General features: G+C 35.3%; 1 protein-coding gene across 1 annotated transcript; it reads right to left on the bottom strand.

Moving 5' to 3' along the window:
• Positions 1–7,073: 7,073 nt before the first annotated feature.
• LOC127558074 (tripartite motif-containing protein 43-like) lies at positions 7,074–22,593 on the bottom strand. Its single transcript, XM_051991301.1, has 8 exons — positions 22,501–22,593; positions 19,350–19,408; positions 17,651–18,056; positions 15,654–15,761; positions 10,893–11,174; positions 10,606–10,628; positions 10,335–10,432; positions 7,074–7,595 (listed from the first exon to the last, which is right to left on the bottom strand). The coding sequence occupies exons 1-8, from the start codon at positions 22,516–22,518 to the stop codon at positions 7,357–7,359; spliced, it is 1,233 nt and encodes a 410-aa protein (XP_051847261.1). The 5' UTR covers positions 22,519–22,593; the 3' UTR covers positions 7,074–7,356.
• Between the last annotated feature and the right edge of the window lie 1,182 nt (positions 22,594–23,775).

The raw sequence follows: 23,775 nt of genomic DNA, 5'->3' as shown, positions 1-23,775 counted from the left end.
GCTTCTCTTGAGTTTTGTATTTGAAGATTCTGATCTTTTCATCAGAAAAGATTGCAAGTCCCTTACTCCACTGAATGTCTTTCTTTCCCCTTGAAAATTTATGCTCAAATTTGCTGCATAATTAATTCTTGGTTGTAGTCCGAGTTCTTTTACCTTCCAGAATATCAGAATACCTCTGATCCCTGATCAGAGGCTGAAGCTGATAAATATTAGGTAATCTTGAATCTGGCTCCTTAATATTTGAATTGTTTCTTTCTTAATACTTGAAGTGTTTTCTCCTGATAATTCTGGAAGATAGCTACAACATACCTTGGAGTTTTTATTTTGGGGTCTCTTTCAGATGACTGGTGGATCCTTTTGATGACTATTTTATTCTTCATGAATAAAATTTCCTTGATGGGCAATTTTCCTTGATGATTTCTTGAAAGATGTTGTCCAGGATCTTTTTTTTGGTCATGATTTTCAGGTAGTTTAATAATTTTTAAATGATCTTCCTTGGATTTTGTTTGATTCTTGACGTTTCATTGAGTCATTAGCTTCCACTTGTCCAGTTCTGATTTTTAATGAATTATTTTTTTTCAGTTAGCTTTTTAATCTTTTTTTACATTTAACCAATTTTATTTTAAGAGGAATTTTCTTAAGTGGATGCTTTTTCCATTTTGCCAAATCAATTTTTTTCCCTGAGTCTACTCAGGTCAAGTGACTTGCCCAGGGTCACACAGCTAGCAAGTGTTAAGTGTCTGAGATCACATTTGAACTCAGGTCCTCCTGACTTCAAGGCTGGTACTGTTTCTACTGTGCCACCTAGCTGCCCCTCAGATTTTTTTTTTTTTTTTTTTGCTGAGGCAATTAAAGTTAAGTGACTAGCCCAGGGTCACATAGCTAGGAAGTGTTAAGTGTCTGAAGCCAGATTTGAACTCAGGTCCTCCTGACTTCAGGGTTGGTGCTCAAATCTGTTTTTTAAGGAGTTGTTTTCTTCAGTCTATTTTTGTGCTTCTTTTTTCCAAGCTGTTAACTTTTCACCCTTAAGTCTCTTGCATGGCTCTCATTTTTTCCTAATTTTTCTTCTACCTCTTTTACTTTTTTGAGCTCTTCCAAGAGAACCCTTTGAACTTGAGATTAATTCATATTCTCTTTTGAGGCTTTATGTAGGCATTTAGCCATTGGTGTCCTCTTCTAAATTTCTATTCTTATCTTCCCTGCCACAAAAGTAGCTTCCTACTGTTAGGGCTCTTTTTGTTTTTTTGTTCATTAAAAAAAAGAGCTCTGCTCCTAGGGCATAGAGAACATTGCCCAAAGCTTTTTTTTTTATATGGGGACAGAGACCTCATCACTGGACTTTCACACTGGAATCATAAGTTCTGGCAACTTTCCCTCTGCATTGGTTTGGCTTGGACTTTTGTGCCAGGATTTGGGGGTTTCAATTTGTCTTTTATTCTGGGGCTGCAGGATTCATAACTGCCCTGCTAAGTCACTGGTTTGCTAAATCAATGGCCTAATAAGTCACTGGCTGACTGCTGTGGCTAATGTCTCCACTAGATTACTTGCACTATATGTAGGTTAAGTTTCATTCCCCTTTTACCCAAGAGAGACAGATGTTTCCTGAAGTTCTTTTAAGTTATCTTAGGCTGGAAAATTGTTTCATTATATCTTATAAGTTGTGCCACTCCAGAATTTGTATAAAGGCTTGATTCAGTGTTGTTTTTGAAGAAACTGGGCAGATCTCAGCCAGCTTCTTGACTTTTCTCTGCCATCTTGGGTCCACCAAAAAAAAATTATTTCTTTTCAAGATGAAGATGAAGAGATGAATGAATCCCATGTTAGATGATACTCAAGTGCCATTTAAGGTTCTGAAACATCAAACTGTTTGTCCTCTCCTCACCTTTGCTTTAGAAATTATTGGAAAGAGAAACCTTTTAGATGGGTTGCATTATGTTTAGGACTGAATATTACATAGTCTGTGAAACCAACTGTTTCTCTTAAAGATTCATATTTTCCTTTTTCTCTCTAGGAAGAGATACAATAAAGAACATTGGTGCAAATCCTCACAGTCTTTACTTTTAAATACTCCTATGGATCTGTACCTCCCTCAAAAGCCATTGGACTATTTTAGCACATATAAAACATTCAAACCACACTCCTATTAGAATCTGAAAACTCATACAGATTGTACTTCATTAAAAAATAATGCCTCTAATTATTTTGCTATGCCACAAAATTTTTCAAGTAGCTAAATGATCTCTCTTTTTTATTTCTTTTCATTCTCAACTTGACTAGAATTAGGGACAGAGATGAGCCTATGGGAGGATTCTGGGAAGATGGCAGCAAAAAAAGCTGGATTTACCAGGACAGACCATAGACAATGCTTGTAGAATATGCTCTACCTTTCATAAGACAAACACACAAAAATAAAACTGACTCTTCTTAAGGATTTTCAGGCTTAGAGGATTTTTGGCAAGCAAGAATCTCACTGTGGTCAAAATACTAAAAAGAAAATGTATAAAAGCTTCTGAAAAGCTGATTTTTCTTACCATTGGTAAGATCTAGGAGATCTGAAAGAAGAACAGCTCTTGTAAGAGAATTCAACAGGTATCACACCCAATAACATCTCTGAGTGAAATAAGTCTGGCAAATGAAGGCCACCTTCCTGAAGGAGGATCTGGATATACATTTTTCTGAAGTGGCTGCAGTGAAAGGGAGTGCTGTGAAGCTAGTGTATGTAGTTTTTGCAATCAAATCTAATGGAGCAAACAAACTCACATGCCTTCCAAAAGGAGTAAATGACAGGCTTCTGGCAATGTGATAGCTACTATCACGAAAACCTCCATACCACTGTCATCGGTCTCTGTACTTCCACCATGACAAACCTTATGATGAAGAATAAAAAGATCTGGATATTCTTATCATCAATGTGCCAAAAGAGAACAAGCTTATAATTCTGGGTGATTTTAATGCTAGAGAAGGCTCAGACTTCCAAATATGATAGGGAATACTCAGGAGCAATAGAGTTGGAAACAGCAACAGCAATAGCCATTTACTATTGAAGAGTTGTGCATCTTATGACTTCCTCACCAATACTGTATTCCATTTATCTAAATACAATAAAACTTTATGGATGAACCCTTGAAGAAAACATTGGCATTTAACAGACTATGTGATTGTAAGAAAAAGAGACACAGGCAGGTGACAATGTTCAAGGCAATGGATGATGCAGAGTCCTGAACTGATCAGAAACTTATCCTCTCTAAGCTGAATATTCACATTCAGTAAAAATGGTAGCCCCAAGGCAAAAAGACTACTAGGATAATTAATGTCAACACATTAGAGTACTTCTCTGAGAGGGAACAGTTTATTGACAACTTGGAAGGTAAACCACACACATTGTTTACCAACCACATTGGCAACAATAGAGCAGAAAAGCAGTAAACAGCTTTTAGATATTTGGTGTACAGAATTGTACACCATACACCATATACACAAATACAATTTGTGAGGTCTGAACCCTCACAAACATCGACTGAGTTGAGGAAAATGATGAAAAATTCAGTAGTTCCTAAATGAAGAACAAGAACTCCACAGGATGTACCAGCAAATAATTCAGTCATTTATAAAAAGGTAGCAATCAATTCTATCAAAAGTAAAGTACAATTAAAACTTACAGAAATGCAGGATTCTTGGCTCAGTGAAAAGGCAGATGAAATTCAGTTTTATGATAATAGCAACAATCCAAAGCAAAAATCCAAAATCATCTTTAATGATGCACTAAACACTTATGAACCAAAGAACTATAGTGCATCTTAACTGCTCAGTGCCAATACTGCTACACTGATTAGTGATAAGGACATCATCCTGGAGAGATGGCCTGAACATTTCCATAGTGTTATCAACAGATCATTGTCAATCAATGCCGAAGCTATTGACCATTTACTTCAAGTTGAGATTTTAGATAATATTTGAAGGAAGCCAAGAAATCTAGGAATCAGGAATTGTGAAAGAAAGAATTCCAAGTATTGTGTGAGAAAGAACAAAGAGGCCAGCATCAATGGATTATAGTATATGTGGGGATTAACAAGGCAGAAGAAGACTGGAAAGATAAGAAGAGGCTAAATTATAAAGGGCTTGGAAGATTGGAAATTTTAATATTTCATCCTGAAGTTAATATGAATAAACATATACATTACAATCACACAAATTCTCATATAACCTATACCTGAAAATTGGCGTTTCAGGGCAGCTAGGTAGTACAGTATACACTTGAAATCATAAAGTCTCAGCTTCATAAGTTTAAATCTGGTCTGGGCAACTTATTTAACCCCATTCATCTCAGTTTTTCACCTATAATAAGGAGTTGAAGAAGGAAAAGTCTAGCCAGTCCAGCATCTAACAGCTACGTGGCACAGTGGATAGAGTACTGGAACTGGAATTGGGAAGACTCATCCACTCAAGTTTAAATCTGGCTTCAGATGCCTTCTAACTGTGTGACTGGGGGTAAATTGCTTAATCCTATTTTTCTTAGTTTCCTCATTTTTATAATGAGCTGGGAAAAAAACAAACCAGAAAATCCCAAATAGGGTCAGGAAAAGTCAGACATGACTGGAAAAATGATTAAACAGAAGTAACAAAACTGGATTTTAAAATTCCTCACTACTCTGATAATAGATGAATGCCATATTTTATCTTATCTTCTACAAATGTGGTTGATCATTGAAGGGGTCAGACTTCTAAAGTTTTTCAAAGTTGTTTATTTTCCTCTACAATATTGTTAAAATATTTTCCTAATTCTGCTTCTTGGCTGTGCATCAGTTTATAGATATTTTCCCAATTTCCTCCAAACTGCTTATGTTGTACTTTCTGGTGTCATGATATTTTATTAAATTTTTATCACACATGAAATAATTATAAATTTAAATTGTTACAATGTTTGGTACTATATATTATGTTTACGATAGTTATTATTCTAATAACTCCAGAGTAGAATCCTATGTTGTGATCTACATTCAGTCCCCACAGTCCTCTCTCTGGGGGAGATGTTTCTCTGCATCACAAGTCTGTTGGAATTGGCCTGAATTGCCAAGTGGTTCTAAAACATTTGAAACAATATAGGCAAAATGAACAATTCATTTTTCCACTAAACTGTCAGGTGATAAGGCTTCCAGCTTTTTGATTGGATGAACTCTAACAGATGAAGGTACCTTGAGTCATTCTGCTTCTGATGCATTATGTAACATTAGATCCTTTCATCAGTTTATTACCCCTGACTGTTTCATCCAAGCTTGGTCTTTGCAAGGTGATTCTCACCACCACCACCACCAATCTCCCCACTCCCCAATACTTTTACTTCTCATCTGGGTCTGATTAGGAATGCTGCTTTGTATATCTGGCACCCATTATCCACAAGCCTCTCTAAAATCCAACTTTGAATGTGTTCTCTCCAACACATTCTCCCTTACCCTAAAGCTGGGGTGAGTTTCTTGCATGTGAGGACAAACTTCCCTCTGTTTATTTTACTAATGCATATCCATATGTTTTTGTTTGTTCTTATAGTAAATAATAATAAAACCCTTGTTTCTAGAAATTCTCAAACCAGGTATGTTTTAATCCAATCTGTGAGGCAAAAGAAATAATCCACTATAACTTTTAGGACTAATTTAATAGTTATCTGGATAGACATCTATCAGAAGACTAGTTCATCCACTTAACATGTGTCCACCATTGTCATCTAGAGAGATATCTTCATTTTATAAGTTTAGAAGCCCAAATCAGAGAGATCAAGCCATAAGAGAAAGGCAGAGATGGCAATCCAGGTTTCTTTTTACTAAACCAATTTCCATGGAAGATATTAGCTTGCTTTATGGGATATTTGTACCAATCTATTTTTTTTCCCCCAAGGCATTTGGGGTTAAGTGACTTGCCCAGGTTCACACAGGAAGTATTAAGTGTCTGAGATCAGATTTGAATTCAGGTCCTTCTGACTTCAGGGCTAGTGTTCTGTTCACTCTACCAACTAGTTGCCCAGACTAATCTAATTTTTACAAAGTTTTTATTGAATTATTATTACAGAGGCAAAAGAGGAGAGGGTCCAGGACATATCCTTGAGTCCAGGATATATCCTCAAGGGACAAGCTAGCATGATTACATGCAGATCAAGCAAAAGAAGCCAAGGAGAGGTCAGACACATAGGAGAGCCCACTCTCTTCTCTAGACTACTACCTACAAGAATATTAAGCAGAAATGTTCTAGAGATAGCTCTGATGTTAAGAGCTGATTCTGGGTTGTTGTATCATAATTCTACAAATACTACAATTCAAAACTTAATTGTTTTGGTTATTGTCTAGATTTTAGAAAGTGATGGAAAAATGTTTATTTATCAGAACATCAGATTGAAAGTGGTCCTCCCAATTAAGTCTCGCAATCCTTTCTGAATAGCATAGGACACTTAACCAAAGGTTTCAGGAAATGGGGAATATAAAGAGCTTAATAAAACAAAATAAGACATATTCTATTACATTTTTGGTTTCTACTTTTGATCCTTTTCCTTAAATAAAACCTTTTGGTACTCAACCAAATCCACCAATAGAACCAGAGTTAAGGCAGAGAAATTTTGTTAACTATTTCTAGAAAAAACTGAAAAGGAGGGTTTAAATTATGATTCTGTCAATTAAGAGATGTCACATGGCATATAATTTAAGAAATTGGCTTAAAATTTCTACCAAGCCACTTTTTGGTCTTCCCGTCTTACAGATTTGATATAAAGAAATAGAAGCATATGCAGCAATGCTTAAAAACTCTAAAGTGCTATAAAAAATAAGTACAATTAGATTGGTTTGTCCTCTCATTTATTTTTCCCCACAATTGAAAAGCACTGGATATGATTGTATAGTAGAGTCAAAAAAAGTTAAACAAATTTAGTGGACTTACTATCTATCTATATGTGTGTATAGATATGAGTGAGTATATGTGTGTGTATATATACACATTCATAAATATATAATCATGTGATAAGGTTTTAACAGAGGCGTGTGTGTGTGTGTGTGCATGCGCTAATGGATAAAAGAGTAGTAGGTATTTGATAGTTGGGATTTCAACAACAAATTTTTATTCCATGTCTAACATTTTCCCATTGATAGTAACCTTGGTAGAAATATTAAAGATTGGGGGCAGGGGGAAAGGAAAGGAAAAGCTGCTAATTTTCCAAAACCATTACATACATAGCTAAGAAGTATAGATGATAAAAGATGCTACTACATTTACAATTCCATGGGAAAAAAAACAAAATTATCTTAACATGGAGAGAGGAAAAATGGCTTCCGATGTTCTCTTTCAACTAGACTCCTCTCAGGGAGAAAAGGTAACACATTAGATGTTCCTTTCAATAGGCAAACAGTAGCAGGCAAAAATGGGTTGTGCTTGTTCCTCATGGGAAATGCTATCTATGTCCAATGGTATAATAGATAATTCTCTCCCACTCATGTAGTGGATACTTCCAGAGGTATAAACAACATATGTTTGTCCTGAAGAGAGATCAGCAAATGTGAAAGTCCTCTTCCTATCATCAGATAATTCATATGGATAGTGGCATGCCAGCAGTCGAGATTCTGCAGAGAACAAAGCACCAAATAGACATTAAGCACCTGTCATGTGTCAGGAATTATGCTAAGCAATGATGATACAATTAAGGAAAAGAAGAACAATCCCCGCCATCCTCAAGGAGGTTATTCATCTTATGGGGGGGAAAAGACAGCACATAAAAGAAATTCAGAAGGTAGAAGTAGGTTGGGAGAGTGCCCATAAAAGGTACATTGTGGAGAAATCAAAAAAGCCCAAAATAAAGTGCCACAAAATAGGAAACGAAGATATGTCTGTTCTGTGACCCCTCCTTAATAAGAAAAGCTAAGGGGTACTGGCAATGCATGAGAAGCAAAGCCAGTTAGATATTGCAAAATGAGATTTCCCCAATGATGAAATTCCAGTGGATATGGTAGAGAAGTCAGAGTTCAAAATTAGTACAATCAGGAAATAGACATCAACCTTATGAATAGTACTCCAATATCTTGAGTGACGGGGAGAAATATATGTTCTATTGTCCTGGACTATAGCAGCAAGGAAATATGGGATGCAGAAAAGAAGAGCAATGAGAAAGATCTAGATAGAAAAGTCATGTAACCCTGATTGAAAGATTTTCTTCTTATTTGACTTCACTCTGTACTCATTATTGGATGAGACCAGCAGTTCTTAAGAGTCAGAATCCAATATTTTGATGGAAGTGGATTTCTTTGACAAAGAGACCTAACTGAGTTTCAATTGATAAATGATGGATAGAAGCAGCTACACCCAAAGAAAGAACACTGGGAAACGAATGTGAACTATCTGCATTCTTGTTTTTCTTCCCGGGTTATTTATACCTTCTGAATCCAATTCTCCCTGTGCAACAAGAGAACTGTTCGGTTCTGCAAACATATATTGTATCTAGGATATACTGCAACATATCTAACATATATAAAACTGCTTGCCATCTAGGGGAGAGGGTGGAGGGAGGGGAAAAATCGGAACAGAAACGAGTGCAAGGGATAATGTTGTAAAAAAATTACCCTGGCATGGATTCTGTCAATATAAAGTAATTATTAAATAAAAATTTTAAAATAAAATAAAATAAAATGTTCTTTTGGTCTAAAAAAAAAAAAAAAAAAGAGTCAGAGTCCAGGGTCTATTCAAAACTGCCTATTTAAGTAGGGATTATGGAGCCATAAAATCTCATCTCTGTTGTTCCTTATTGGTTTCCTATAAAAGTACCATCCTAACTTCTGATTTGTCTTTTTGTAAAAGCTCTTACTTGTCTCCTTTCCTTAATTATTAAATTCTTGTTACCTTCCTTATCTTTCTTTTAAAATTTACAACCTTGTTGGCTGCTAGCTTACAGACTGAATAACCTCCCAAATTTCTAATATATAAAACTCTCCCCAAACTCTAATTGCTAGTCTTTTAGAGACTAGTCCATCAGCTATGGTATAAACTATTTTGTGACTATAGGTGATTCTCTTTGAATTCTTTCAAACTTACTATGAACTATGACTCACACACTTCAGTTCCATCTTTGTTGCCAACAGTCCTTTCCTTTCCTTTTTAATATTCGGATTCCCTTGGTTTTTCCAGTATAGGTATACTTTGGACAAACATCAAAATAAATCCAAAATTCTACTAAACAAATAATAAAACAGCTTCATTTAAAAGGAGCAGAGAAATCAGATTTTTTAACCTTCTCTATATCTACTAGAGAATTGTGATTCCCATTCTCCCAAACACTTCCCCAAAACTCTACAAATCTTTCCTTCTACAAATCAATTCCATAAGAAAAAAACGTTTGCCTCTTTATTAATTGAGACAGTATTTCTTTAATACACTAAAGGTCTCACATCTATAATCCATTTCTTTATTTTTTTGGTGAACAACCTCCCCAAATTTGGGGGATCTTGCTCTATTTTTTGGTTCAAAGAAATTTCTTACTAGACAATACAAAAAGGAAGATATCTGTTGAGCTGTGATAAAAATCCAAATGTAAAGAGCTAAATGTTGGTTTCATTTCCAAAAGTCATCTTAATGAATATTAAATTATTAGAGAATGATATTCTTTGAGAATATTAAAGTTAGAAGACACCTTGAAGTTCAAATCTGATCTCAGATACTTATTAGCTGTGTGAGCCTTGTGCAAATCAAAAATGCTGTGCATCTCAGTTCCCTCATTTGTAAAAGGGAAAAATAGTTCTTATCTCACAGGATTGTTGTAAAAATCAAAGGAGATATTTGTAAAGTGCTTTGCACAGTATATGACATAGCAGGTGCTTAGAAATGTTTTTTTCCTTCCTTTCCTCCCTCACTTTTCTACCTCCAGCTCAACAAGGGAATAGATCTTTGTGGGTTCTTATAGGCCCTGCTCTCTCAAGTCAGATCCGACCATCACCACTACTACTTATCTACTACTGTAACTATCTAGGCTACAACAGATATAGCTTCCAGTGAAACTTTTTTTTTCCCTTGTTTCTCACCGATTCCTTACTCTTACTTCAGGGTTTAGATCCCACTCATACTGTTCATCTGGGCTATGGTCCAAATGACATTATTAATGTGATTTTTAACATTTTGGACTACACCTGTGGTTTCATAGAATAGTTTGTACCTTCTAGCAGAGGCAACAAGTGTAAAATGTCAACTATCCTGCAACTTATATCCTAGTGTGCCTGGCAATAAATTTCTAACAATTAAGAGATTCAAAAGGTATATTATTTATCTTTTTGAAGAAAATTCAAACCTAGACTCACAGTCAAAGAGCTGGATCTTACCCTGAAATTTCTTGAGAAATTTGCTTAAATCCATACAATAAGTATCACTCAGTTGTGGGCTGAAAGGTTCTGGTTTTTGTAGCAGCAGTAACTCACTCCTATAGAAAAGAGAGACTCTGTTACCATTTCTGTTCACTAGCTTTTGCATCCTCTTTGGCATCAAGGAATTCCTTACCCTATTTTAAATACAGCCAATGTTTTGCCTTCCTCTAACCTCTGTCCTCCATCCCCAACTACTCACTTATTATCTTTGTTCATAATGTTTGCATACCTGCTCAAAGTGTTTCCTATGTCCTAGGAGAGGAAATGAGAAAAGATTATAAGTTGGTATATGGCATGAATTGATTTAACAAAGACGTGGACACTCTATGGATATGGGGTGGATAGAGAGGGAGAATAAGGGCAACTCAAAGGCTAGAGATATGGAGGACTAAGTAGAGAAACAATTGGTCCAGATAGTTAAATTGAGGAGACAATAAAATACTTTTTGTTTTGGATTTGACTACTTTTTCTGGGAGTCCAATACATCTGCCCCACAACAGTACATATTTTTACTACCTGAAGCAGGTCCTCATCTGACATGTGAGACTTTTCTTCCAATTCTGACACCATCTCTCGTAAGTTTTTGCTATGTTGCGACAGTTGGAGTCTACTCCTTTCCTTTTTCTGAATGTTTTTTATTTCTTCCTGGGCCTCATGATCCTTCAGTTTCTGGAACATCTCTTCTTCTTCTTCATCCAGTTCCACAAGGCTGTGTACATCTTCTTCTTCATCACTCAGAAATTCACTTATCTCCTGAAATTTTTTCTCAAGCATTTCTTTTGATATATCCACTTGTTCCTACAGTAGGACATGTTCATTAGATATTTTCTATATATACAAAAAATGATTTTGATCAAACTTCACCTGGCCTGGCTCATGTGAGATTTAGTAGAAAAACCACTATGCTAAGGAAGATTTAGAAAACATGGATTTGAGTCCTTTAATCTTTGATGTGCATCTACAAGATGCTATCTGTATCTCCTAATATGAATGAAATTCTGGAATCAGTCAGAAAAATAATTCCAGTGAGGAGAAAAAGGGGGAATTGTCTAGGATAGAGAATAGTATAAGTATAAAGGGGGGGGGAGAAAGAAGTGCATAAAAAGCTATAAAAAAAGGTTATGGGAGAAGGGCCTTTGCTGGGTATGAAAAAGATTTTAAAGCAAAACAAAGGGAAGTACAATTCATTATTTCTTATTTTGCTTCTGTTTTCTCTATTAAGGAAAATTATCTCTGTGCTGGAAATGATACAATAAATATAGCCAATAGGTTAGCATTAGCCACCTCAAGATGATAGTTCAAGAATGCAGAGTTGTGGAATATTGAAGGATAAGTAGAGTCTGCAAATTATACGTCAGTAATTTTGATTCCAATTCCTTTGATAATTCTAGAAAGAATCCTCAAAAAGATATGTTTGAAGTGGAAAATAATATAGCAAACATTGGATTTGTATAAGTCCTTAAGCTCTGAAGTAAGATATAGTAGATGACAGACTAAGACATCATAAATAAATGAGAGGACCATAAAATAAATTATCTATCTGATTTATGGTTAGAGATAAAGTTCATGACCAAATAAGAGATAGAAATGATCACTAAACGTAAAATGACAATTTTGAGTATGTAAAATTAAATTAAAAAGAAAAATAGGAAACTAGAAAAAAAATCTTAGTAGCAAGTTTCTTTGGAAAAAAAGACATGTTCAAGATATAAAAGGATTTGGCTCAATTTTATAAGAATGAGCTATTTTCCAATGAGTAAATAGGGAAAAATATGAAGAGGTGGTTCTTAAGGGAAGCAATCAATAGCCCCAAGAAAAAAAATAATTCTAAATCACTTAACTAAAGAGATGTAAATTGAAACAACTCTTAGGCTTTCTTTCACACCCCCAAGAGAGATATTGGAGAAACTCTGGGAAAATAGGCACCTTAATGTACTGTTGATGAGTTTTAAATAGCTTCATTTATTCCATAAAATACTTTGTAATTATACCCCTCAAAAATTGATAAACTGTCGATATAACCTTTGGCCCACAATACCATTATTAGGCCTATACTTTAAACAGATCCAAAAGTAAAATTATTCAAATGATTCAAAATGTTTTTCAGTTCTTTGTGTAGCACCAAAGAATTGAAATGAAAAAGGATGAGGGCAATTAGAGAATGATTGGCCAGTTATGGTATGTGAATGTAATAGATATTATTCTTTAAAAAAAAAAATCAAAGCAATGATTTAGAGAAATCTTAGGACACTGAACAGATATAAAATAAAATGAGCAGAACCGGAGCAATGCATAGCACAAGAATATTATAAAAATACACAATTTGGGAAGGCTTGGAAACTGATCAGTACAATGATCAATCATGAGTTTAAAAGATAGAATTATTTTTATCATTTATCTACATCCTGACAATACCAACTAAATATGCAGAATAAGTTATTTTTGAACAGGACCAATATTGAGATGTGTATGGGTTGACCATTTGTGCTTGAAATGAGTATTTTGTTTTATCTTCCCTCCCTCTGCCTACTGTGATGCGGTAGATAGATATAGGAGGGCAGCCTTTGAATTGAGAATGGCACCATCTCTTTTTTAAATTTTCATCTCCTTTTTCAGTACCCTTTAGTATTGTCTTTTACCATTAGACTAAGTTCCTTGGAGGAAGGGACTTTATTTTGTTTGTACTTATATCCCTAGTATTTTGCTCAATGAGGCATTAGTAAATATTTAAAAATGTTTATCCCATCAAAAATTATAAAGAAATGATAAAAAAAAGCTAGAAAAGGAATTAGTGATTTTACCTCTACAACATCTCTTGAATGTGCCCCTCTCTTTGATACTCTCTCACTCTAGTGTAAGCATGGATTATTATTGTAATAACTTATATTTACAAATATTGTAATAATAGACTTGTAGGTCTATCTGCCTCAGTTTTCTCTAAATTCTAATTTACCATCCATTCATCTATCAAAATGATTTTCCTGAATCAAAATGATTTTTCCCCATCACCTCTTTGAACAAACTCCAATGGCTTATCACTAATAAGATCAAATACAAAATCCTCTCCATTCAAATGTGCTATTCATATCTTATTATGGGCCAGAACTTGAAACAAGGTGTTAAATCAGTGGAATTGATAGAGACAATGATTATTTAGCATGGTATTTAACAGTTCTCTAGTTCAGTGCATGTACTTAGCACTTACCAGAATTCTACAAGATTCACACCTTTAAAAGAGCATATATAAGCTAGGAGCCTCAACAAGGATTTAGTCCAGGAGATTCAGAAGCCAGAGAAGGCAGTCAGAGAGATTCAGAAGCCAGAATTCAAGCTCTCGGAACCAAGACTACAGAAGGTCTCTAAGAAAGCTAACCCAGCCCCAGGAAAGGAGACAAGACTTGGAAAGAGAAAATAAATGATTTGGACCTTAATCCCTGGCTGCATTTGGGGTAATTACTGAACTGAAATGAAGGCTACCTCCAGAAGCCCCCCAAGAAACCTGCTCCCAGAGAACATTACATTTTAGAGAAGAATATTACAATATCTTACATCATATTCCCTACCCTATTCTCTTTGATTCAGGGACACTGGTCACCTTGCTGTTTCATAAATAAAATGCTCCATCCCTCCACTCTAAGCACTTTCTTTGGCTGTTCCCTGTGCCTGAAATGCTTCTGTTTCTCATCTCTGCCTCCTGAATTCCCTGGCTTTCTTCAAATCTTAACTAAATTCATATCTTCTAAGGAAATCTTTCTCAATTTTTCTTTGTGTAATGCCGTCTCTCTTTTTATTATTTCCTATTCATCCTGAATGTAAATTGTTTAGACATTTAGTTTGTTGTCTATTTCATTAGATTATGAGCTCCTTGAGGATAGGACCCATCTTTTGCCTCTCTTTGTATAGCATAGTGCCTAGCACATAGTAATTGCTTAAGAAATCTTTGGCTGATTGATTAGAAAGAAAACAGGAACAATGCATGGCATTTTACTCCAATGTCCTATTTGACATTGTTTCTAACCTACTATGAGTATTACATGGGGGGAGGGGGAAGTATACCTAGATTTTAGTAAAGCATTTGATCAAGTTTTCCTATTATTCTTGTGAAAAAAAATGAAAAGATGTGAAGTTGAAATTATATAGAATCAGAAGTAGTTTGTTCGCAGGATTCTAAAGTAGTTTTTGACGTTTTACTGTCAGCTTGGCTGAAGGGTCCTAATAGAGCATCTAAGGATCTTTCTTTGCTTAGGTCTGGGTTAGTTATCACCTTTATCAAGATCTTGGATAAAGGTATACGAGCTATACGTGCTCATCACATTTAAGTGAAACAAAGATGTAGGAAAAGATAATACAATGGATGAAAAGTCAAGCATCACAAAGATCTTGGTAGCCTGAATCTGGTAAGATAAAATTTATATGAACAAATAAAGTCCTTACAGTTGTGTACAAAAGAATCAGTTTCCTTAGTATTTAGGGAGGAATGATGAGACAGGACTTTATCTGCAAAATATCTGGAAATTTTAGTGGATGGCAAGATCAGAATCAGCAGTGTGATATAGTAAAACCAAAAAAAATAAAAACAAAATGCAATATGGGGATACCTTAAAAAGAGACAGGACTTTGAGGAAAGGAGGCATTATGGTTTATCCTCAGCCATCTTCTAGAGCATCTTGTTTAGTTCTAAGTGTCATTAAATAAATTAGAGGGAATCCAAATGAAGGTATTCAAGATGCTGTAGGTCTCTAAATCCAAATCATGAGTACTGGCTGAAGGAACAGGGGATGATTGAATAGCTAGAAGAACAAAAGACTGAGGGGAGGACCCAGATTAGTGTTCAAATATGTGAAGGAACATGTAATTGCAAAACAAAAAAAAGAAAAAAGAAATACTATTAAGTTGAAAAAAAGCTAAAATATGAAAGATTGTCGAAATTAGTTTTGTTTTAGCCGAGGCCCAGGGTCACAAAGCTGGGAAGTATGAAGTGTTTGATTCCAAATTTGAACTCGGCTCCTCCTGCTTTCAGGACTAGTGCTCTACCCAGTGTGTCACCTAGTTATCCCACAAAGACTAGTTTTGCTCTCAGAGATAGTACAACACAAAACACAGGATCTGGAATTACTTAAGACTTAGGTTTGATTCTAGTTTTCTATAATCACTACCCAGAAGAATGTGGAGAAGTAACTTAGCTCTTTTGTGCCTCAGTTTCCTCATCTATTTGATAGGGTTATAAAAATCAGATATAAGAAAGTTATTGGCGAAAACAGAGCCAGATATACTTACTGTCCATACCACAGCCCAAGTCCGAGGGACCTCTTTCTCCTCAAGTATTAGCTTCTTGACATCTTTTAAATTTTCCTCTAAAAGTTTCAGATTATCTTGTAGTCTCTTCTGTAAGAGAAAGGAGTACAATTACTACAGTAGGAAGGTTAAAAATTCTAAGAAGAGTAAGGAGCTAAAACATCTAGAATCCCTGGAAAGTTAGCAAGGACATGTGGAAGCCTGGAAAAGCTAGCAAGGAGATCATTTGATTTGGAGAGGCTTCCAGGATAAAGATTAATATGGAAAGATTAGAAGAGAAGCAGAAAACTGGGGGGGAAATTTTACATACAAGGATTCTGATAAAGGGTTAATTTCAAAATGATATAGAGAACTGACTCGAATTTATAAGAATATAAGCCATTCTCCAATTGATAAATGGTCAAAGGATATGAACAGAGAGTTTTCAGATGAATTAAAATCCTTTCTAGTCATATGAAAAAATGCTCTAAATCACTATTGATTAGAGAAATGCAAATTAAGGCAACACTGAGGTACCACAGCACTCCTCTCCTATTGACTAAGATGACAGGAAAAGATAATGATAAATGTTGTAGACACAGACAGCTGGGAAACTCTGATGAGGTATAAGACCCTTCAGCCCAGAGGGAACCTACTGTCAATGTCTGGTTCAGCTCTCCATCTCTCCTAAGGGCTCTTGGCTTTCCTGAGAAGTCAGGATGTGGTGATAACCTGTGTTGTGATTGAAGCAAAATGATACCAGATGGAAGAGTGATACTAGGTGGCAAACTATATACAATAGCAAGTTGTTTGTGTGGTCTCACATGCGCAGTATATACTTAGCACATGTACAGTGTTGTTTTGTTACATAAAGGTATGAGGGTATAAAAGGGGGAAAGACCTTGTAACAAATGAACTCCATTTTTCCACCATCTTCAGGAGTCCTGTCTCATCATTCTCCATTAGGATGGAGTATTTTAATCACCCCAACATGAGGGCTCTAGAAAGCAGGACACAACAATGTTGGAGGCTATATGGGAAGATTGAAACACTAGTACAGTTGGTGGAGTTGATTGGTCATAGTTCCAAATTGTTCTCCAGAATCAATAATTACTCCAAGGGCTATCAAACTGTGCATACCTTTTGATCCAGCAGTTTCTCTACTGGATATATATCCCAAAGAGATCACTAAATAGGGAAAAATACCTACATGTGCAAAAATGTTTGTAGCAGCCCTTTTTGTATTGGCAAGAAACTGGAAACTGAGTGGATGTCCATTAGATGGAGAATGGCTGAATAAGTTGTAGCACATGAATGTAATAGAATATTACTGCTCTATAAGAAATAATAAACAGGCCAATTTCAGAAAAGCCTGGCAAGGTTTACATAAACTGATACTAAGTGAAATGAACAGAATCAAGGTTTACATAAACTGATACTAAGTGAAATGAACAGAATCAAGACAACATTATACACAATAACAAGAAGATTATGTGATGATTAACTGGCATAGACTTAGTTCTTTTCAACAAGGAAATGATTTAGGCCAATTTCAATGGACTTGTGATGGAAAGAGCTAACTGCATCCAGAAAGAGGACTGTGGGAACTGAATATGGATCACAACACAGTATTTTCACCTTTTTTGATATTTCCCCTTTTTTTTCCCTTCCCCCCTCCTTTTTTGATCTGGTTTTTCTTGTGTAGCATGATAAATGCTAAAATGTATATAGAAAAATTACATAGGTTTAACATATATTGGAATGCTGTCTAGGGTAGGGAGTGGAAGAAGGGAGGAAAAAAAATTTGGAACATAAGATTTTACAATGGTGGATGATGAAAATTATCTTTGCATGTATTTTGAAAACAAAAATATTATTTCTAAAAAGATTAATAAAATAATTAATATTAATTAAAATAATAAGCAGTCAAAATGACAATGAGGAAACCACTATCAGATTATGAAGATCTCTGGAGAATTGCCATTGTGTCATGTTCTTACCCTGTAGTTCTCAGCAGCCTCTTCCATAGAAGAGACTTCATGAGTTTCATGCTCCTGGGATTTTGAACAGGACATGCAGAGGAAGGTCTGGTCATTCATACAGAAGAGCTTCTGGGTCTTCCGATGTTTTTCACAGTTGTTGGTTTTCTCAGGATATTGCTCGTGTTGTGTTACAATGACAGCCATATTGCTTTTCCTTGAAGTGTCTTTAAAAGCTTGTGACTGTGATACTTCTGGACATTCAGAGCAGGACAAAGGCATGGAAACTTCATTCCCACTGCTGAGATAGGATTGGCAAAAACTGTGTTCACAGGCTTCAGTTGTTGGATCTGAGAGACAGACCCGACAAATGGCACAGGCGAGCAGATCCTGGGAATCTGAAACTATTTCTTTTGAAGCCATGAGCCTGAATGAGAAAATGAGAAAATGGGTGGTAGGAATCTTTCTCTAGCTTCCTGCCTATCCCCTTCCTTCAAACAGATAAGTAAAATTCCTACTTCCTTATCCTATAGCTGCAAAAAGATGCTTGTCAGAAGCAATTTTCATAATCATTTTGGAGGAATTATCAACAAAGAATCTGATAGACCCCAAATAATCTATTTCTTAGGATTGTGGTGAAGAAGAATGCATAAAGAGGAATCCATTTATATTGGCCATAACTATAATCCATCAAAATTAATTCAATTCAGCACACTAATTATCCTTGATTTTTATCACAATTCTCATTTCAATAAAACTACTATGTAAAGCTTTTGAACAATTTGTGATTATTTTTTCAATTGGAGGAAGGAAAATTATTGTCTCTACTGCTAACCACCTAGTAATCAATACTTAGAAGACCCACAGCTTTCTAACATTCAAAATGGAACTCATATCTTCTAGTCCCAAACTAGCCTTCATCCTAATTTCTACTTCCATGAAAGACACTGCAATCCTTCTCATCACCTAATTACTCATTCAATCAACAGTCATTTATTAAGCATCTACCATGTTCCAGACACACTAAGATTTAGAAAATTCCCTCAAGGAGTTTATTCTCTAAAGGGAAAATGATATATGACACTTAACATCATACAAAAAAATACAGGAAATGAAGATTAGAGTAGCTATATAAAATCAGCAAAGTTTTCAAGTAGAAGATAGACCTACAGAGCTTTAAAGAATAGGGATTTTTTTTTCTAAGAGGCTTATGTGAATAGAAAGAATATTATGGGCATGGGAAAAATCCTGTACAAAGAATGGAGATAGTGTCTCCTATGAGAGGGCACACAAGAATACCTTTTTGGTTCAGCTCTCTAATGCAAGTAGGAGAATAAGTTTTAAGAAATTTAAACAGATTCACTCTCATCACCATTATTCTCCCAATTCCCTTCAGTTAGTTACTAAGTCTTGACTAGCTTTATATTTCATTTATCCATTTAGACCACTATAATAGCCTCCTCTGTCCTTTCTAACTATAGACTGTCATTTTTTGTATTCTCATCAACACAACGAAACCATTTAGTTAATTTGGGATACTGATTAAAATCTCTGAAGAATCCTATTCCTCCCCATCCCCCAAAAAAGAATTAAAATAAGTGGCAAATGACTCATGAAATAAACACCACACAAACCAGGTAGTTATGGTATAGCTTACTATGTTGTTCCATATCCTTTTGTTGAATGACCCGACAGTACTTGGTTTTGTCCCAACACTTACCTTAGAATAATAAGGTGCCAGTCCGAGTCAGGTCTTCTTGTTCCCACACTCACATAGCTCTGGAGTCCACAGAGGAAAAATACTTCAGAAAGACAATCAAATACCATTTCCTACAATATTACATTCAGTTCTTATAGATAAAGGAAGAGCATTTATAGTCTTTGTAGAAGGGACTAATGAAATAGATGTTATCATGAGGAATAATGAAACTGAACTTGAACTTGATTCTCCCTATCTGAGAAACCCGGGGAAACTTAAGGAGGGAGGACTGACTATTCAAGGAGTAAGTAGTCAATAGTCAACATTTGTAGAGGTTCAAAAGTAATCAGTATCTGAAGAAAAGACAATTGAATATAATCTATCAAGATACTTTCATTAAGGTTACTGATGGCAAGTTTCTTGTTTCGGGGTTTTTTGAGGGGCAGGAAAGAAGTCAAATTGTAGAATATTGAGAAATTAATTAGAAATGAGAGAGGAGTTAATGTTTTTTTCTCTATATATTCTAGATGTTTCATTTAATAACCAAAAATAATTATATTTATTAGGAATTGTAATCTCTGCCTCTAACAGTTGATTCTTAACTTATACTATTTTCTTTGTTGTGTAAATAGTATTTCATTTTCCCCAATCACATATAAAGATTATTTCCATGAAATTTGTTTTTATAAGATTTTAAATTTAAAAATTTTCTCCCCTTCTTCCCATTCCCCTCACCAAGAGGGCAAACAATTTGATATGTTACATATGTACAAATCACATAAACATTGAATTCCAGGAATTTTGCTATGAAAGACAAGGGAGATAGAGAGGGCTAGTAGAATCAAATGAATGAAAGTCAGCTTTTTATTTTATTTTCTTAAAGAATGGGGGGAGGGAGGGAGAAATAGAACATGTCTGTAAGCATTGAGGAGCCAGGGAATGAAAAATAAAAATTGGGAATGGAAATGGGGAGTTGGGGTCAAAATGACAGAATAAAAAGCAGAATAATCTAATGGCTCAACAATATTCTTCCACAAATATCCAGGAAATGTACCAGATATAATTCTGATTAATAAAATTTGAGTTAGTCAAATTTTCAGGCCAGGGCAGCTTAGTGAGGCAAACAACAACAACAACAATAAAAGTCTACATTCCCTGAGGACAGGGTCTGACCAGTAGTATTCCAAGAAAGAAGGCTATCACTGGGCACTGAGGCAGGAAACACTAGTTTGGAAAAAGATTCCAAGGGTCCCTGAATTAGGTTGGGAACCAGGAAAACATGGCATTTGGCAACTATCACTCACTACTCAGTTCCATGTCACAGATCAAAATGGAGAAGAGTGGTTGGGAGTGTGGCCTTAGCTTTGTATTGAATGAGGAACAAGTTCCAGAAATAAATCACAGCCCTCTGGTTCTGATCCCAGGAGAAAAAAAGCAACTCCGTTCTAGACTATTTCAGGAGAGAAAAATTGCAATTGATTATCACAGGCAGAAATCCAATTAAAGGGGATCCTGAAATTCAGACATTCTGGCTTTTCATCTAACAATAGTAGCCGATACTAGCTGCAGAATACTAAAACTCCCAATTAGAAACAAACTGACACATCTGAAGCAGGAACTTGCAGTGAGCAGACTTCTATCGAAGTCATGTCACTTTGGATTTACAAAGAAACTTGTAGGCTCCCCAGCCCAAGTTGTACATGCATTAAAAACATATAAGTTAACAGAAACCCAGGCCAGACACCCCTCCCAAAAGTGGATAGAATCTGGAATCAACAAACTTCAAAGTCAAGATGGAAAATGGAAGATGGGAAGAATAAGCAAACAAAAAGAGCCTCTTTATAAAGAACTATTAAGATAAAAAGGAAACTACTAGGGTAAGAAGGAGCCAGAGGCTCAAACATTTAGCAAAGCCTCAAAGAAAAATGTAACTTGGACACAAGTCCATTAAGAATTTCTAAAAGAATTAAAGCAAGATTTTGTTTTTTAAAAAGCCAAAATGATTTATTTTCAAATGAAAATAGTAGAGGAAAAATTGTAAATGAAAATTGTGGAAGATACAAAGTAAAATGTTTTTTTTAAAATGGAACAAATACAAGAGCTTATCAAAGAAAGTATCTCCTTGACAAATGAAATTGACCAAAGAGAAGCTAATGACTCCATGAAACATCATGAGGTGGTGAAAGAAAATTAAAAGTCTAAAAAAATAGGGGGAAAACATGAACTCTCATAGAAAAAAATAATTGAGCTTAAAAATAAGGAGAGGTCATTTTAGAATCATTACCCTACCTGAAAGTTAAAACCAAAAATAAATCTAGATATCATATTTTAGTAATCATAAAATAAAGCTATACAGATCTCTTAAAACTAGAGGGAAATGATTTTTAAAATCTACTAGTAATCTAAAGGAAAGCTGAAAAGTAAAAGGTTCCTAGAAAGAAAGAAAAAAAAAAGTACAGAAAAAAAAAAGAGAACATCACACTGAATAAACCCTTAATAAGAGGGTTTTGAATACTATTCAACCCCTACGAGGGGTTCAATAGGACTTTGGAAAACACACTGATATACACTTGGATCCCTTTGCAGCTACAAGGATTCAAGCCCACCTGGCCAAGACCAACTAGGTGCTTCCAAGCAGCTGATCAGTGCCAAATCATCCTGACTTAGACTACAGCACTTCTCCAAGGTGAACTTGTACCTCACTCCCACTTTAAAAAAAAAAAAAAGGCTCCTTTTTTTCTCTCCTCATGTACACTGTCATATACACTGTCTTTCCTCTAAGCCCCATCCACTCCACTTCAATCACTGAAGCAGTGATATAAAGCAGCCCATCCATCTGTTGACAGTGAACCCAGTACTCAGTTACTCCATCCCAGCTACGTTCCCATACCCTTCAGTTAAAGACATAAAGTAACAATCAGAATTCTCTTTCCCTCAGACCCAAGATCATTTACTGAGTCTCAAGGAATTCTACTCCAGAGTGTGCCAGTAAATGTTTAACCATCACTCTGTGAGAGAGGTGAGGGGTTATATATAAGGTACTTAAGTTTAATCTACAGTACTAATGTTATCTTCATTATTTTCTTAAGTCTAGACAAGCAGTAAAACAGTAAACCAAGCCAAGATTTTCAATCTATACCAAATTGCCAATTTCTCAAGGACAAATACTTACAATGAAAAATTGAACCATCAATTAAAGCTGATTTCAGCACATCTTTCACTCTATGGATATTACTCTGGAGATCTCCAGGAAAATGCTTACAATACCCCCATCTCCTTCTTAAATGAATTTGACCACCCTTCTTTTTCCTCTTAGTCCCACATCCTGTGCTTAATCAGAGCTAGCCTTGAGATAACTGCATACAATACTGCCTACTCACCAGCTGAGACCAATCCTGGAATTACTTTAGAACACCTGGTAGCAATATCCTCATTTTTAAATTCATAAGAGGACCCTCCCCTCAATCTGACCTCTATCCTAGGAGGCCAGTTACTGCCACATTGAGATACTCACACCTAAAATAACTTTATGGAGTGCTGACCACTTGATGATCAGCCAGGAATTCCAGAGCCACCTTGACTACCCATCCACCCCTTGACTGGGACAAGAATCCACTATAACCACTTACCTTGATGAAATAGACCCCATTTTACCTCAAATGTACTTCATTTTCACTTATATTTTGTATTTTGATTAATGTCCCATAAAGCTATGTAATAACACAGAACATTGAAGAGAAGAGAAGAAATTTTGATGGCATTTAAAACATTATTCAATTCTTTTTAATAATCCTCCCTTCTTTTTAAAATAAAGGCCCATCTTTATAAAAAAAATATGCTTCCAGGGAGGTTGAACATAAAAATTCTCTGAAGAATTAAAAATGCCTATTACTCAAAGGGCAAGAGACAAGTCTCATGGAGACTGTTCATAAGCTTCAATATATTTCACTCTTCACTAAACATTTCTTAACCATATGTGCTAGGCACTGTATTAAAATTAAAGGGGATACATACAATATGTGTGCAGGAATACCATTACAAAATATATAACAGCAAATAATATAAGGAGTGGTAGCTAATGAGTAGGAAGATGAAAATCCTTGTGAAAGATTTGAACTCAGGTCTTTATCCTAAGATAAACAAGAATGGAGGCAGTAAATTCTTTGCAAGGAAGACATACTGTGAAAACATTGGTGAATGAAACTTTTTCTATACTCTCAGGAAAAGTAATACTCTCTCAGTAAAAAATAATAATAATAATAAAAGTATACTCTCAGGAAAACAAAAAGCAGTTTTAGAGAATAGGTAGGAAGTTCAAGTTTGAAAATAGTGGATTTAAGTTGCTTGATGAACATTCAGATACAGGTTTCTATAAAATAGCTGATGAAAGTCTAGACCTTAGCAGAGGCAGGAGATTTGAATTTAGAAATATGAGATTTGTCCACAG

This window comes from Antechinus flavipes, chromosome 3 (assembly GCF_016432865.1).
Source record: "Antechinus flavipes isolate AdamAnt ecotype Samford, QLD, Australia chromosome 3, AdamAnt_v2, whole genome shotgun sequence".
In the NCBI taxonomy this organism is placed as follows: Eukaryota; Metazoa; Chordata; class Mammalia; order Dasyuromorphia; family Dasyuridae; genus Antechinus; species Antechinus flavipes.
Note: the sequence above shows the minus strand (reverse complement) of the source record. Positions and strands in the feature narration are given on the sequence as shown.